General features: G+C 40.6%; 1 protein-coding gene across 3 annotated transcripts in view; it reads right to left on the reverse strand.

The window, feature by feature from the left end:
• Positions 1–16,513, reverse strand: part of YAF2 (YY1 associated factor 2) — a 153,986-nt gene that overhangs the window by 12,533 nt on the left and 124,940 nt on the right. For all 3 annotated transcript variants that reach the window (XM_058190143.1, XM_058190141.1, XM_058190142.1), the window contains one exon: positions 5,658–5,810. In XM_058190143.1, coding sequence (XP_058046126.1) covers positions 5,658–5,810 — 153 coding nt within the window. The remainder of the gene's footprint in view (positions 1–5,657; positions 5,811–16,513) is intronic.

Here is a 16,513-nt window from a genome sequence, read left to right on the forward strand (position 1 = left end):
CTGAGCAGGAGAGGCAGTTGAATATTCTTACTGGAGGAATGTTTTGTCAACTCATAGGTAAGAAGAAAACTTATCAAAGCTTAAAAGAAGTCTTCAATTTGAAATTAGCAGCTAATTGGCATGTGGAAATACAAATAGAAGAAAATAAAAAAAGTAAAGTTTAACTTTGTAATTAAAGCCGCAAAAAGGAAACTTTCCATCTGAATTTAAAACTGGCTTTGGAAGACATTAAAATACTAAAAGGGACAGAAATCTGAAGGAAAACATTGGTTGCTAACAAAAGAATTAAGACAGAAAGTAACTAATTTTGTGGATTAACAGATGACATTTTGTTGCTGAAGCATTTGTGAATTGGAGAGAGACATCTGCTGGAGGAAAGAAAATATCACATCAATTAGATCACCGTGGGAAAGTCAAGAGGAGATGTCGTTTATACAGCTGCCATGAGATTGTAAAAAACAGAGTTGAATCGACAAAGACTTTAATTGGAACAGATTAAAAGTATATTTGAAGTGGACATTTGCAGAAACGAAGAAAAGAAAAAAAGAGATATTACACGGACTTGAATTTGGACTAAGTCAAAGTAATAAATTTGAATTTGGACTATATATAAGTTAAGATAAATAAATCTAACAAGTTTTTTCTCTTCACATCGAAAATATGGAGAATTGGGAGGAATTATGGGAAATGCTTCAGATGGTCTGAGAGTTTATTAATGGGAACAAATAAGCAGAACTGTGGCTTAAAAATAAAGAGAAGATGAGGGAATTATGAGATATAATGCTGAAAAAGAAATCAGTGAGGATAATATAGATGATCATATTGGGATTGATAATGAAAAAATAAAAATGGAGAAAGGGAAAGAAATTTTAAAAAGGGGGGGGGAAGGAAAAAAGAAAAGATTTAGGGGGAAAATTAAAAGAATGAAAAAAACAAATGATTACACTGGGATTAGCAGTGATAGAATAAAGAGAAGAGGAGAAAATAGAAAAAAATTGAGGGGAAATATTAAAGAGTAAAAGTTAGAGACAGGTGGAAAGAGGATGTAAGAAAGGGAGAAAGAAAGAAGAATATGAAAGAATGGGAGAAAGGGAGAAAAATATAAAGAGATGAGATTTGGGAGAGACTGAAAGAAAATGGTTAAAAGTAGGAGAAAAATGAATAGAAGAAAAGAAATTAAAGTAGTGATAGATATATTTTCTTTTTTTGTGTGTGAGAATGCAAGAAATAAATTTTAAACATATAAAAGAATGGAAAATCTAGCAGATGAAATATGAAAGACAGCATGGTTTATAAATGAAAATGATTGAAATTAAGATGTAAAAGGGAATAAAATTGAAATGTTAGTAAATGATGTAAAATGATGTAAACTATTGGAAGAAAATAATAAGTATTGAATTGTGAACAGAAATGTTAAGAAAACAAGAAGTGGAAAGTTGTACTAATTGACAGTATGATATAAATGGAATAAGATGAAGACAATGTTAATGTTTAAAATATAGGAAAGGAGGTTTGAAAAATATGTATAATAAGTGAGAAAATCGGGGTTGTCTGGACACTAGAAATATTGAAAATAAATACAGCAATGGAGAGGGATAAGAAGACGGAGAAAGATGAAAAGGGAGAAGGAGGGAGAGAGAAAGAAGAAAGGGAAGAGGAGAGGAGGTAAGGTAGGGGAAACAAGAGTAGGAGAGAAGATCAGATAGGGAAGAAGTAAGGGGGAGGAGGAGAAAGGAACGGGAAGTAGAGAAGGAGTAGGAGAGGAGAGAAGAAAGGAGGTATGAAGAAAGGAGGGAGGGAAAGAAGTGAAAGGAGAAAAAGAAAGGATTGCAGTGAAAAGAAAATGCAGGAAAGACAACCCCGAATATATTTGAACAGATTAGGATAAAAATTGAAATAGTTAAAAAAAAAGAATGAAAGGGAACGAATATGAATAAAAATGAAGAAATTAGAACTTGAGTGCGAAAGATGTGACTTAATAAAATGAGCAAGGAAATATTAGGAAATGAATAAAAAAGAATATTTTGGCAAAAACTGTAATTGAGTAAAATATATTTGAATATATTGAATTGTATAAGATATGATATGGCTAATACTCTGTTCATGAATTGTGTATGTGTGGAGGGGGAAAAACTAAAAAATCAATAAAAACTTGTACAAAACAACAACAACACTGACCTAGCCAAACAAATGATCTATAATCTACTCACAGAAAATCAAAGCCATAATGAAAAGACACCTAAAGAACACTCCATGTCACTGATACTACCATGAAACATCTGGAATTATGCCTCATAACACACTTCAAATTCAATGGCAAAATCTATCAACAAATACAAGGAACATCTATATCCAGTCTAATAGCAGAAGCAGTAATGCAGAAACTTGAATGCACAGTCCTGCCAATCATTGAGCCAAAATTTTGGATACGTTACAAGGACTTTTGCCATCATCAAATGCAACAGACTAGAAGAGACACACCATCTACTTGTTGTGCCTCGCCCACTTTCCCCGCAGCCGGGGCCTTCTTATCTGCTTCCGAACGCTGAGGAATGTCCTAGCATGCCTCCCGGCCCCAGCCCTGGCTCCATGCCCAGACAGGCTGAGGAAGAAGAAGCACCTCCAGCCCCAGCCCTGGCTCCATGCCCAGGCAAATGGAGCAACTAGACCCCTCCCCCTCCCCCACAGCATGTGAGCCTGAGGAAGGTCAATTACCAACAGCTGCAGACTGGAGTGACCCTCGCTTCAGGAGATTAGATAAGCGGCGGCAACAGAAGGAAGGGAGGGGCAGGCCAGGTTAAGTGCTGAGTCATGGAGCCACACCCCATGGCCTATAGAGCTGCAGAGGCACGCCTGATTGGGATTTCTCTGACCCGGCTGTCAGCGGAGGAGTGGGACACGACACTACTCAACAACATATTCACATCAGTTTTATACATGAGGAAGAAAAAGAACAGTGACTCCCCTTCCTAAATATTGACATAAGGAGAAAAGATAATGACAAATTAACCACCTGAGTATATCGAAAATCTATGCACACACACCAAATTCTAAAGTTCACAAGCAGCCACCGCACTGCATACAATCAGAGCTGTATCCGGACCCTTTTCAAAAGAGCCAAAACACACTGCAGCACTGAGTCATTAAGAAAAACAGAAAAGAAACACCTTTCTAATGTTTTCCTCTGCAGTGGCTATCCAAACAATTTCATAACACGATCCTTGTCATCCAAACCCCAACAAAATACACAGCCAACCACAACACAAAAACAAGTCAGAAACTAAATTGAAACAAGCTTGGAAAGCAAACTGCTGCTAAAAACATTACTCTATTCCAGAGTTGAGCCTTCCAGAACAATGGTGTTTACTAGTTTTTTCACTAGTTTTGAGGCCCATACCTCCAGTGCACTGAGGACATTCCTTGGTGTGCTGGAGAAACGAATCCCAAATTTGGGGAAAACACTAGTGAATGTCATCATTCTCACAGCCATTCTCTCTGGTGGTATGAGGAAAGGGACTAAGCCTCCTGGGCGGTGTAGGAGTTAATGCCCTCTCCCCAACCCACCAAGATTGGGAGACCCGTGGCCCGGTTCAATGTTTCAACTAATAATCAATTCTCTGCTTTATGAGCACAACTAGAAGAGCTGGAATTGTAGTTATTGAGTGAAACAGTTATATAGTGTCTCACTTAACAACTACTTTACTTGATGACTGGGATTCAGGGTCCAATTGTGGTTGTAAGTGGACACTATCTGTAATTCTTGATTGAATAGTTTTGTCTATACTGAAAAATGTAGTGGTCAATCCGCTCCTCAAGAAGTTATCAACAGATTTTCATTCCCAGCCATTGTGGAAATTTCTGTGTTAGATGGCATTATGGAAAACTTGGTCTAAAACATCTGGTCAGCATCACATTTGAGATCATGTAAAAATCGATATCATACAGCAAATATCCAATTACAAAGCATGATAAGACATGAATTTCTAGTGCTATTGTTCACCAATGTTAGGTCGGGTACATTATCATTAAGTTTGTAAATTCCATAAAAAAATATTGCTCAATATAATTTAATTTATTAATTAAATTATCAGAGAGGTTCGTGTCCTCATTGCTGTTCCACTATTTTGATTTGGCAGTCTTTGCTTTTTTCATTGTACTAAAGAAAATTGTGGATTAATTAATCAGTTTTTATTTTAGCCAAACAAAAACACTAAGAACTATCAACTTCAGAAATTTATTTGAATGTGCAATACGATATCATATGTTCATTTGTGTATTCCAAACTTGAAAACTGCAGCTTGCTGATTTGATTTTTAAATGTATTAAACATAGTTACAGCACAAAGTACATGAGCATTGAGAAAAAGAAAATAATGGGCATAACATAAAGGTAAGCAGTCATTGTTCATATTTATCTTAATAAGTACCAATATGTTATATCTAAACTGGCTCATTGTATAACCACTAATATAGGTATCCTTTATAAATGTATCCAATATCTCTAGTAATTTTGTAGCAACAAATTCTATACTTTTGCATTCTTAAAAAAGTATTTTGTTTCAATTAATGCTTCTAAATTTTACATTAGGAGAAAAGAGGAAAAAAGTTTTTTTTATTGCATGCTATTAAATGGGGTTTAGAGAAATCTAGGATACTGGAAATACTGAAAGCTTATTTACCAGAAAATCTTCTGAAATAATAATGGCAATCAACCAAACATATTAAATCTAATAAAAAATTATCTTTACTAAAGACATATTTACCTTTTATAAATATTTTACTTAATTCATCCCCCAAAATTTTATTTAATAATGGACACAGTCTCATGCCTATATTATTGAAGCTACTAAGAGTCTGAATGGGATGGCATGAGGCAAATCCAGTTATTCAAGTAGCAAAAATTTCAGAGTATTTTAGTTAAGGTGTATTTGGAAAATGGAGAACCTGGGTCAAAGCTTCTGAAACATAATTTATGTTACTCATGCACCACATTTGGTAGCGAAAGTGTACTCTGAAACAAACTGGGAATTAGGTTATATAATGCCTTGTAATGGAACATATACACTTATTGTGGTATGGCTTACTCACCTTGGTTCATGACTTACATCACTTTGTGAAGCCATGTGATAGGAAATAACATCAAATGTTATTTTTTAATTACTGTGGAATATCCTAACTAAACATATAACATCATAAACTAGCAAGGTCCAATATTTATATACATAAATATATATATACTGAGTTGAGTTTCAGATAGGCATAAATATAGTTTTATTTAGTATAGTTCATAGGTTCCCAGATTTTTGATTCACGGAGCACTTAGTGCCTCAGTAGTTTTCATGACACTTCTAGACCAGAACCCTGACCTATCTCTAGGTAGTAGTTTCTGCAGTATTTGATAGATCTTGAATATTATATGTTTTCCCTGAAAATACAAAATATCCTGCAGTGTCCCTGTGTAACATACACAATTTAAAAACCACAGGGATAGACAATATGGGAAAGTTTATAGATCTCCTTTTTGATTTTACACATTTTATTTATTTTCTGTGTTTGATCAACATATTTAGCTTTTATTATCATTTTCTAAGAAAATGAAGATGACAATTTAATATTTATTTATCTATTTTGAACAACCCCAAACAGCATAAATTTTACCTGGTTTTCTTATGACTGTTCTTTTTGGTAGTAGTTTCTTTTTCACTTTTTTCTTTTTCTACTTTGTCTTTTTTTTCTTTTTTTGATTGTGTAGGAGACACAAATTGCTGGGTAACCTGTTGTGCAACCAGCTGAGAGACAGATCGAGGTTTCCTGTTTGTACATATATAAGAAATTTCAATTAAGTAGCATTATTATAGTAATTTTTTACATTATTTTTATAAACTAATATTTGAATAAATAAACCTATACAACATCAATGTGTGGATATATTTAGAATAGTTATTTCCCCTGCTCTCTTGTCTTACTAGACAATATTTTCTAAATAATGCCAAAACATGTCATTCTAGCTTGGAACGTTATCTGACTTTCAATGGTACAATGAAATAGTGATTAGAATGTAGAGAAATAAAAGTCTACAGATCTGATATTTCTATCTGTCCAATTTTTCATAAGTACACATTTCTGACTAATATGAGCAACCAACACCTAGAATGATATGGTATATTTACCATTGCTTTTTTTTTTCATAAATCTTTTTGTGTTAACAGAGCATATTCCCATGCTTGGAAATCTATTCCAAGGAAGCTTCATTTAACTCAATTAGCCTCTACTTCTAAGCATAGAGGTATATAACTACTGACATTCCAAGCAAACATATATGACTGCATACAATGCATTGTCAATCTCTAGTAGTGCTTAGGAGTGTGAATAATTACTATTATTCATAAAAGAAAAGGAATCAATGATATCATTAAATCAGAACAATATTATATATTTTTTTCCAAATTACGTAGCAGCTCTTAGCTAAAGTTGGCTGATCTTGAAAAGCTGGGAATACATTGACTCCATAATAACTGTACCTGGATGGGAAAACAATAGGAAATTTCAAGGCAGTATTCAAGTGTATGTTTTTAAAAAGTACAAAAGAATTCAGTGGCAAATCTGTATTGTTGACATAAAAACTAAATGAATATGTTTGTGAAGTCACTACTAATTGCGCTTGATCAGAGAAATATTAATTACATGCTTTCTAGGCAAAAATTTTCTAGAAAAATAAGTATCCAGTAATAATAAAAACAAAAACTAAAATTCATAGCAACCAAGGAAATTACATAGGCAACAAAAACTAATATATCCAGGAGATGGATCCTTTCATGTACCCATGCCTGAGAAACAGATCTACTGAGCCTTACAAAAGGCCAGTAAGGTTGAGTCCATCCTAATATCCAGAGGAAGAATGTTTGTGGGGGGGGGGGGGGAGACCATTATAGCAGAAAAGACACACCTTCAAGAGCCCCACCAACCAGAAGTGGCTGGATGGAGTCACTGAAGCAGTAGGTATGAGCTTAAGTGGACTCCAGAGGATGGTAGAGGACAGGAAAGCCTGGAGGAACGTTGCCAATGGGGTCGCGATGGGTCAGACACAACTTCGCAACTAACAACAACAAAAGATGTCAGTAGCCCCTTTCTTTAGAAAAACAGCAACATTCTTGTCAGCTACAAAAAAATCCATTTATGCCAACTTTATATTCATTTCAATATCCAATAGGAGTCTTTAAGTTTTATCCTAGTAGGATAAATTTTCTGAAAAGGAGTGTACTAGAACTTGGGTCTTCCACTTTTAATTCATTGCTGCTACAACCCATTAGCTTTCATCACTGGAACCAGTGGTATTGGATTGCCCTATTTTTTAATAAGCAGTAGCTTATTTATATATAGAGAGCAGGGGTGAAATGCTCCCGGTTCAGACCAGATCACCTGATCCGGTAGCGATGGCGGTGGGTGGTTCGGAAAACCAGTAGGAAAAATCCCTGGCCCCGCTTCCTGCCCCAGCTGAGCCATGTGATCATTAGAGGGTGTTTTTTTTACTTTTAAAAGCATTTTTTCTTCGGCCGAAAAAATGCTTTTAAAAGTAAAAAAAAGCCTTTGATGATCAAGCGGCTCAGCTGGGATCATCAGAACCCTTTAAAAGCTTTTTTTTAACAACCTCTTCGGCTGAAGAGGTTGTAAAAAAAAACTTTTAAAAGGCTCCTCTGGCAATCCCAGCTGAGTTGCCTGATTGCCAAAACCTTTAAAAGCATGTTTCTACAAACTCTTCAGCCAAAGAGGTTGTTAAAAAAATCCTTTTAAGAGGTTCTGGCGATCGGGCAACTCGTCAGAGGAGCCTTTTAAAAGCTTTTTTTCCTCCGGCGATCCCAGCTGAGTTGCCTGATCGTCACAGGCTTTTAAAATCATTTTTTACAACCTCTTACAATAGCCCTTGCCCATGCCCAAGTAATCACCCGGTCTCCACTTGCCTAATTGCTGCTTCTTTCGGGCTCACTAAGCCTTGCTTCGGCTGCTGCAATCAATTGCATAAGCTAGCAACTGAATCTGCCTGCCTGCAATCCATCTCATTGATGAGCAACTCAATCTGCCTGCCTCCAATTGGGTAAGTAATTGGGGCGGGGGGGGGAGCTTTAAAAAATAGTTAATTGGGTTTTTTAAAGTTTTTTTTAGACAGCAATTTAAAGTTAAGGAAGTTTTAAATTTAGCTGCTTTTATCTAAAAAATATAAATAAAATAAAATAATAAAATATTTGTGCAGCTTTCTGAGATTTGGTATGTTTCTGTAGTGTTTCACTCTATCTACACAAACACACAATTTCACAAAGCTGTATGTGGCATTTTGTGTGTGTGTGTGTGTGTGTGTGTGTCAGTCAGTTGTGTTGTGTTGTGTGTGTGTAAAGTGTGAAAGTTGGTTTTTGAGCTTTTTGTGGCTGTGTAAAAACCTTGCTTGTTGCAGGGGTCATTTTGGGTGAGGTGCAGCTGCTTTTACTTTCTGTGTGAGTCTGTTGTGTTGTATGTGTGTGTAAAGTGTGAAAGTTGGTTTTTGGTACCTCTTATTGTTTCGTGTACTTTGTTTATTATTTTTATTATTTATTGTTATTGGCCACGCCCATCTGGTCATCTGACCACCAAGCCATGCCCACCAATTAATCCATGCCCACAGAATTGGTAGGGAACATTTTTAGATTTCATCCCTGATATAGAGGGTTATTTATTTGAAATTGTTATGGCTGCCTAATTCATAAGACCATGGGCAGTCTGTAAAATTGTATAGCTAGTTAAATTAGCTATGGCCCTCCATTCCAATAGATCCTGATCTGCTTATAAAATCTACTCTAAAGTTGAAACAATTAAAAACAAAGAAATCAAGATAATTAAATAAAATGTGTGTTGGTCCTACCTGAACACCATTTCTACTAGAGCTGGAAGAGAGCATACAGGAATGGGTAGTAGCTCTATATCTTCTGCATGGAGACTGAGCACGTGATCTTTATTTGCATATCTAGTCACTCCTCCCTCGTCTGGTGATTTCCCAGCTCAGCGAAAGCATAGCAATGAATAGACATGTGATCTGTAAAATAGTAACCCCTCCCAGACTGTGGACCAGATGTTAGTAAGGGTAGGGCTGGATGCTCTCTTTCAGCTCTACTAGAAATGGTGTTCAGGTAGGACCAACACCAGGGGTGAAATCTAAAAATTTTCCCTACCGGTTCTGTGGGCATGGCTTAATTGGTGGGCATGGCTTGGTGGTCAGATGACTGGGTGGGCGTGGCCAATAACAATAAATAATAAAAATAATTAATAAAGTATAAAAAACAGTAAGAGGTACTTTCACACTTTACACACACACACAACACAACACAACTGACTCACACACAATGTAAAAGCAGGTACACTTCACACTTCACACAACCACAAAAAGCTCAAAAACCAACTTTCACACTTTACACACACACAACACACACACACAACTCAGACACACACACACACAAAATGCCACATACAGCTTTCTGAGACTTTGTGTGTTTGTATAGTTAGAGTGAAACACTACAGAAACACACCAAATCTCAGAAGGCTGCACAATATTTTATTTTATTTTATTATTTTATTTTATTTTATTGTGGACTTCAAATCCCAGAGTTCCTCAGCCAGCAAAGCCAGCCAGTTGATCACCGAGGAAATAGATTAGCTAAGCGATTGATTCTGTCTGGCTGAAAGTGAAACTGCTTTCGGGCTGGAAAAAGAGCCATGCGTTCATCAGTAATCACGTACGTGCCTTAGAATCTCTACTCTTACTTGTAGAAAACATGTTTTCTACAAGTAAGAGTACAACTAAGGTTCTGCTGATGAGGAACTCAGGTGAGATCGCCAGAGGAGACTTTAAATTATTTTTTTTTAAAGTTTAAAGTCTCTGCCGATCTCAGCTGAGGGGCGGGATCCTCAAAGGCTTTTTCTTACTTTTAAAGGCATGTTTCAGCTGAAGCAAAACCGGCTTTTAAAAGTAAAAAAAAAAAAAAACCTCTGCAGATGATGGGGTCAGCAGAGGTTGGGGGGCGGGGCCAGGGATTTTTGCTACCGGTCCTCCGAACCAGCAGCCGCAATCACTACCGGATCGCGTGAGCTGGTCCGATCCGGGAGCATTTCACCCCTGACCAACACCCATTCTCCCTAGAGTTGGAATGAGAGCATCCAGAAATGGGACATACCAAAGCCGGCCTCTCTTCTATGGGTGGGAGCAATCTGGTCCTAAGTTCCCTTCGACACTCACCTCCTAAAGGCTGCCTCCGCCGAGGCAAAGGAGTCCAATTTCTAGTGCCAAATAAATGGAGATGTGGAGGACCATGTAGCTGCTCTGCACACTTCCTCAATAGAGGCTTGTGTCGCCCATGCTGCCGTCGTGGCCATGCTTCTGGTGGAATGTGCTGTTATGTGTCTAGGTGTTGGTAGGTTCTGAACCTCATATACCTTGGCAATGCAAGATCTAATCCAACCACCCAGCATGACTCTATGTACTAGTGTAGATGGTTGAAAGGAAATAAACAAGGATTCCATCTTCCTGAAGGAAGACGTGCATTTGATGTAGATATGGAGGGCCTTTCTAACATCCAACATATGCCATCTCTGCTCTAGGGCATGTCTCGGGCCTGGACAGAAGTTGTGCAAGATCAACTTATCAACTTCTGTGCCTTATGAAACCATGAATTGACTTTAGGGATGAAAGAAGGGTCCAAACATAGAACTATCCTGTCCGTTTGGAAGATGCAGAGTTCCTGTTTCACGGAAAGAGCCGTCAGCTTCGAAATCCTCCTGGCCAATGTAATCGCTACTAGGAAGGCCACCTTCAATGAGAAGAAACATAGACTGGCTGATATTAATGGCTCAAAGGGACTCTCCGTGAGGGCCTGTAAAACCTTAGTTAGATCCCAGGTGGGATCTAGTTAGAGGCACCCCTGAGGAATCTGCCCACTCTGGGATGCTTAGTAAGTGACTCTGAACCTCCACATGATAAAATGGAAGACAGTGCTGCTATCTGTCTTCGGATGATATTGGGTGTTAAACCTTTGTCTAATCCCTCCTGGAGGAACTCCAGGATCTGTGCCATTGAAATCTCTGAGGTATCAGACTCTGATCTAGATAGAGTACCAGGAGCAAAATGCCTTCCAGGTCACATTATACATCCTGTCCGTGGACTGTCATCTGGAGGCTTGGATAATTTGGATGACCCTGGGGAAGAAATTCTCCCACCTCAGGAACCTCCACTCCAGCACCAGGTGGTGTTGGAACCACTGAGGCTCCGGATGGACCAAGTCCCCTTGGCTGAGGTATATTCTGTCTCGCAGTATCCTCCAGGTTTGTCCCACTGACAGATGGACCAGGTCGGCAAACCATGGTCTCCTGGGCCAATAAGGAGCTAACAGGATCACCTCCCCCTTTACCGTACCTTCCTGATGACTGCTGGAATTAAGGCAAGATGAGGAAAGGCATATAAAAGGCCCGGAGGCCATGGACTGCGTAGGGCATCCATCCTTTCCGCCCCCCCACATGACCTGAACCTGCTGAAGAATCTTGGCGGGTGTTTTCTGGAGAGGCAAACAGATCTATAACTAGCCTCCCGTAACGAACTGTCAGCTCCTGGAAAAGTGCTGGATGCAGACGCCAATGGTCCACTGTCACCCTGCTGAGACAATCTGCCTGCACATTCAGGACTCCAGACATGAGCTCTGTCCTTATGGACTGAAGATGTCTTTCCGCCCAATGTCCCAGACAATCTGCCACTGCCATGAGGGGCCTGGAATGAGTCACCCCTTGGCAATTGATGTTGGCTGTCACGTTGTCTGTTAAGACCAAAACGTGTTGTTCCACTGTGGTTTCCTTGAAGCTCTTGAGGGCCAGATAAACCACCCGGAACTCCAGCCAATTGATTTTGTGAGACCGGTTTGCCTGGGTCCACCAGCCCTGTGTGATCTGTGACTGGCAATGGGCACCCCAACCATAAAGGCTGGCATCTGTCTTGATGGTCAGATGGTCTGGCTCCTTGAACAGGCATCCCCTGGTGAGGGCCTGTGACCTCCACCACCGAAGTGACTGTAGTACTTGTACGGGAACTCTTACCCTGTCCAGGGAGTTGCTCCTGCCGGATTGTTGGTATACCAGGAGAAACCATTCCAACGCTCTGGTGTGTAGTCATGCCCACGGTATGATGGAAATGCACAACATCAACTTCCTCAGGAGCTGCGACAGGAGTGCAAGTGGTACTGTGCCCATGGCCATCATGCACCTTGCTAATTGTTGCAAGCTGTCCTGTCTCTCCAGAGAGAGAGAGAGAGAGAGAGAGAGAGAGAGAGAGAGAGAGAGAGAGAGACCATGCATACGGATGTGTCTATTATGGCTCCCAGATAAAGCAATCTGGTGATTGGAGAAAAATGACTTTTCCTGTTGTTTATTGAAAAGCCATGATCTTGTAGGATCTGGATTGTGATCCTTAGGTCTGCCTCTGCCTGGACTGCTGACAAGAACTGAATCAGTATGTCGCCCAGGTAACATTGGACCCTGATTGGTATGGATCAAAGGAGAGCTGCCCATATCTTTGTAAAGGCTCTTGATGCTGATGACACGCCAAATGGCACGGCCTTGTACTGATAGTGCCTTTCTGCATATGAAAAACAGAAGAACTATCTGTGAGCAGGTCTGATGGGAATATGGAGATATCCCTCTGTGAGGTCTATGGAGGTGAGGAAGTCGCCCTGTCATATACTCCCCAGTATTGATTGAAATGACTGCATTTTGAAGTGTTTGTATTCCAGACACTTGTTCAGACATTTGAGGTCTAGAATAGCTCTGCACCCCCGGAGCTCTTTTGCACTAAGAACAGTATTGAATAGAAGCCTTGTTCCTGTTCTTCCTGAGGGACAGGTTGAATTGCTTGGATCTCCAACAGATTCTGAATCGCTGAGTCCATCAGGTTTCTTTTGGCTGCATCCCTGGAGACAGGGCAGCTGATAAAAAACTGTGGGGGTGGGGGTGGAGAAAAACTCCACAGCCAAACCTGATTGCACTGTGCTGAGTACCCATTTGTCTGATGTAGTAGCCTCCCATTGATGGAAATGGAGGCTGAGCCGATTTGCAGTCATTTTGAACAACGCTAGAGGCGACTTCCTGCTCCACGAGGAAGATGCAGTCATTTTGAACAACGATAGAGGCGATTTCCTGCTCCACGAAAGGGTCGCTTGCCCTGAAACTGCTGGTGGCTCTGAAACTCAGACCTCTTCGTCTGTCTGTCCTGTCTGCCTGAATATGGCCTCTGGAAGTTGTGAATGCTCCAACACTGGAAATTTTTAAGAAAATGTTGGATAACCATCTGACTGAGATGGTGTAGGGTTTCCTGCCTGGGCAGGGGGTTGGACTAGAAGGCCTCCAAGGTCCCTTCCAACTCTGATGTTATGTTATGTTATGTTAAAATTGTTGGTATTTGACTCCCAACTCTGGAGTACGAAATGATTGCCTCCTAAAATAAGGTGAGAATGTTCTGTCTCCCCTCCGGTAAAGAGACAGCATGGTTTTGTCCCTGCCCTTAGTCTCCACCAGGATTGGGTCGAGGGCTTCCCCAAACAAATTATTGCCCATGACACGGGCCGAAGCCAACTTCCACTTGTTTTTATTGTCAGCCTGCCAATGCTTAAACCATAGCAGGCAACAGACTATTACTGAAGAGGCTAATGATCTGGATGCGAACTTGGCCACATTCAAGGTGGCATCTGCTGAAAACTCAGGTGCAGCCACCAGCTTATTTATATCCTGATGAATTCTCATATCCTCTGGGGGAATCCTCTCCTGCATCTGGTGAAGCCAGAGCAAGGAAGCCCTATTGAAGAAAGATGCTGATGTGGTAGCCTTAATTGACCAGGCAGCAGCCTGGTGGGCCTTTTGTAAGGACAATTCAGCCTTTTTGTCCTCTGCCTTCAAACAATCTATTGCCTCAGCAGTCAAGAGTGCTACTGAAGTCATGGCACCCACAGGTTTGTCCACCATGGGTACCTCCAATGCTTCAGAAAGATCTGAGGCTACATTGTAAAGCTTCCTTTCAGATCTAGAGGGAAGTATGCCAGCTCCTGGATTGGTCCATTGTCTTTAAACCACATCCAAAAATAATTTGGGTGATGGAATTACCTCAGTTTCCACCGTGGGCTGGGGAAAAAAGCAAATGACCTGAATCCCCAGGACTCTGGGTCGATTCTGAAACTTGGTCAGGATCCAAATTCGTTATGGCCTTAGCCTTACACAGCAATGACTTAAATAAATCCGGCTTAAAAAGGCCTGTGAAAGGCGATGGATCCGGATTCAGCCCTTCATCTTCTGAAAACGTCTGGAATTCCTCTTCCTCAGCCGAGGACTCCCCACTCCTCATGGAAGGAGCAAGAGAAGTAAGATACCGAGAATGCAGCCAAACCTCCTGAATCATGGGCTTTGCCTGTTGATACGCCTGGCCCGGCTCTTGGAGGAGGGATAAGCTCCACTGATCCCGCTGCAGGCAAGTTAGTGCTTGCAAGAGAAAAGTCTTCAACTCTATCCAAACCTCTCCTAAGGTTGGATAGAGTTGCATGACTCTCTGGAGCCATCTGGCGACCATTCCCTGTAAGAAGCTGTTTGCAGAGGCCCTGGATCATTAACAGGAGCCAATGGTCTTTCTTCCTGAGGGCAGGAAATCTCTGCCCCTCCCATAGGGGAACCTCCCTGATCCAGAATTTTCTTAGCCTTTTGGATCTTAGCCAGCTCTTTTTCTATAGCCTTTTGGTGCCATTTTGCATCCTTGTCAGCCATTTTGGAACCTCTACTGCTCTTAGATGCAGTTGCATCTCCCCTTGCTGCTGCTCTCTGTCCAGATGAGCGCAGCTGTGGAATTGGGGAAGAACCAGGACCAGCTCCCTTTGCCACCCACTGTGGTCCGCTGGGTAGAGGAGGGCACACAAGACTCTTTCTTTTAGTATAGGCAGGCGGATCTGCAATGGGTAGCTCCTGCCGGGACTCAAATCACACTTCCTGTGCTCCGTCCGCTTCACAGTATGCCCCAGATACCACTGGGCAGTGACTGAGTCCCCTTCCGCCCTTCTGCCTGGGCCTCCACTCGCCAAGGAGCCTGATCCTAAATCTAGGCCCTTACTGCTAACTGAGACCTCGGCTGATCAAAGCTGGAAAGGAGGCAGCTAATCAGTGGACAAAAAGCTGCCTGATCACTGAAGTGATGCACTGAAGACAAAAAGTATTTTTGTAAAGCTCACAATTGGAGAATCCAGCCCAAAGGCACAGCTCGCTCCAAGACGTCTTGTCACCTTGCCTCCGATCAATGTTTAAGAAAATAAAGACCCAACTCCATCAATTTGAAGAGATTGGTAATTTTTACTAAACACGTCAGACTGCAAAGTAAGCTAAGCCAGAACTGAAGGTATTTCTTATCAGCTCCTTTGGAAAATTCCTGGGATGAGATGTCTGCCAGCTATGAGGCAATTAATGGCTCTGGCAGTTCCTCACTATCAGTTCACATTCATGCTCCAACATCGTTCAAAAAAAAAGTTTTCAATCCCCTAGGTTGTAATCCTGGATGACTGATTTTTTTTTGAGTTCTGGCTTAATGTCAGCTTGCCTCCGATCAATGTTTAAGAAAATAAAGACCCAACTCCATCAGTTTGAAGAGATTGGTAATTTTTACTAAACACGTCAGATTGCAAAGGAAGCTAAGCCAGAACTGAAGGTATACTATAAACATAGACGCCATATCCTCTCCTGACCCCTCTTCCCACCAGAGTTCAAACAGTCATAATCCAATGTCGTCTTCCTCCTTGGCCACGTGTAGTTTCACTTCCGATATTCTGTCAATCTTCTGGATGGAATGCGAAGCAGGCAACTTCCATTACATTCATGCGCCAAATCAGTTCAAACGTCTGTTTGAAAGACTATCTCCTCCTACACCTGTAATGATCAGCCGAACGCTGGCAACAGTACAAACCTTCCCCCTCCCCCATAAATCATGTAAGACACTCAGTAAGAAGAAAACCTTTAACGAAGTAATAAAACAGTAAAACAGTCCAGTAGGTGAAATACACTTAAAATAAAGCGGAGGTTGACATTCGGCTCTCCTTCGAAAAAAAGGATGTTAGTCCTGGAAAAGAAAAGAGAAATGTTAGGGTTTATCAGTATATTTGTCATAAAATTGTGCTGGCTTTTGGGGGGGCACGAACATCTTCTTTGTTAACCCATTCTGCTTGTGATAGAGGAAAGTGTTTCCAAGCTACCAAATATTGGATTTTATTTCTATATTTTCTAGAGTCTAGGATTTCTTTAACTTCAAAATGTTCTTCCCCTTCTATGAGGATCGGTACTGGGGGCTTAGTAGGATTAGCCCTAAGGGGGGATGTGTGTTCAGGTTTGACAAAGCTAATGTGAAAAACTGGGTGAATTCTTCTCAAAGTTTTTGGCAGTTCTAGTTTACAGTCACTAGATTAATGATTTTCACAATGGGGAATGGTCCC

This window comes from Ahaetulla prasina, chromosome 7 (assembly GCF_028640845.1).
Source record: "Ahaetulla prasina isolate Xishuangbanna chromosome 7, ASM2864084v1, whole genome shotgun sequence".
Taxonomy (NCBI): domain Eukaryota; kingdom Metazoa; phylum Chordata; class Lepidosauria; order Squamata; family Colubridae; genus Ahaetulla; species Ahaetulla prasina.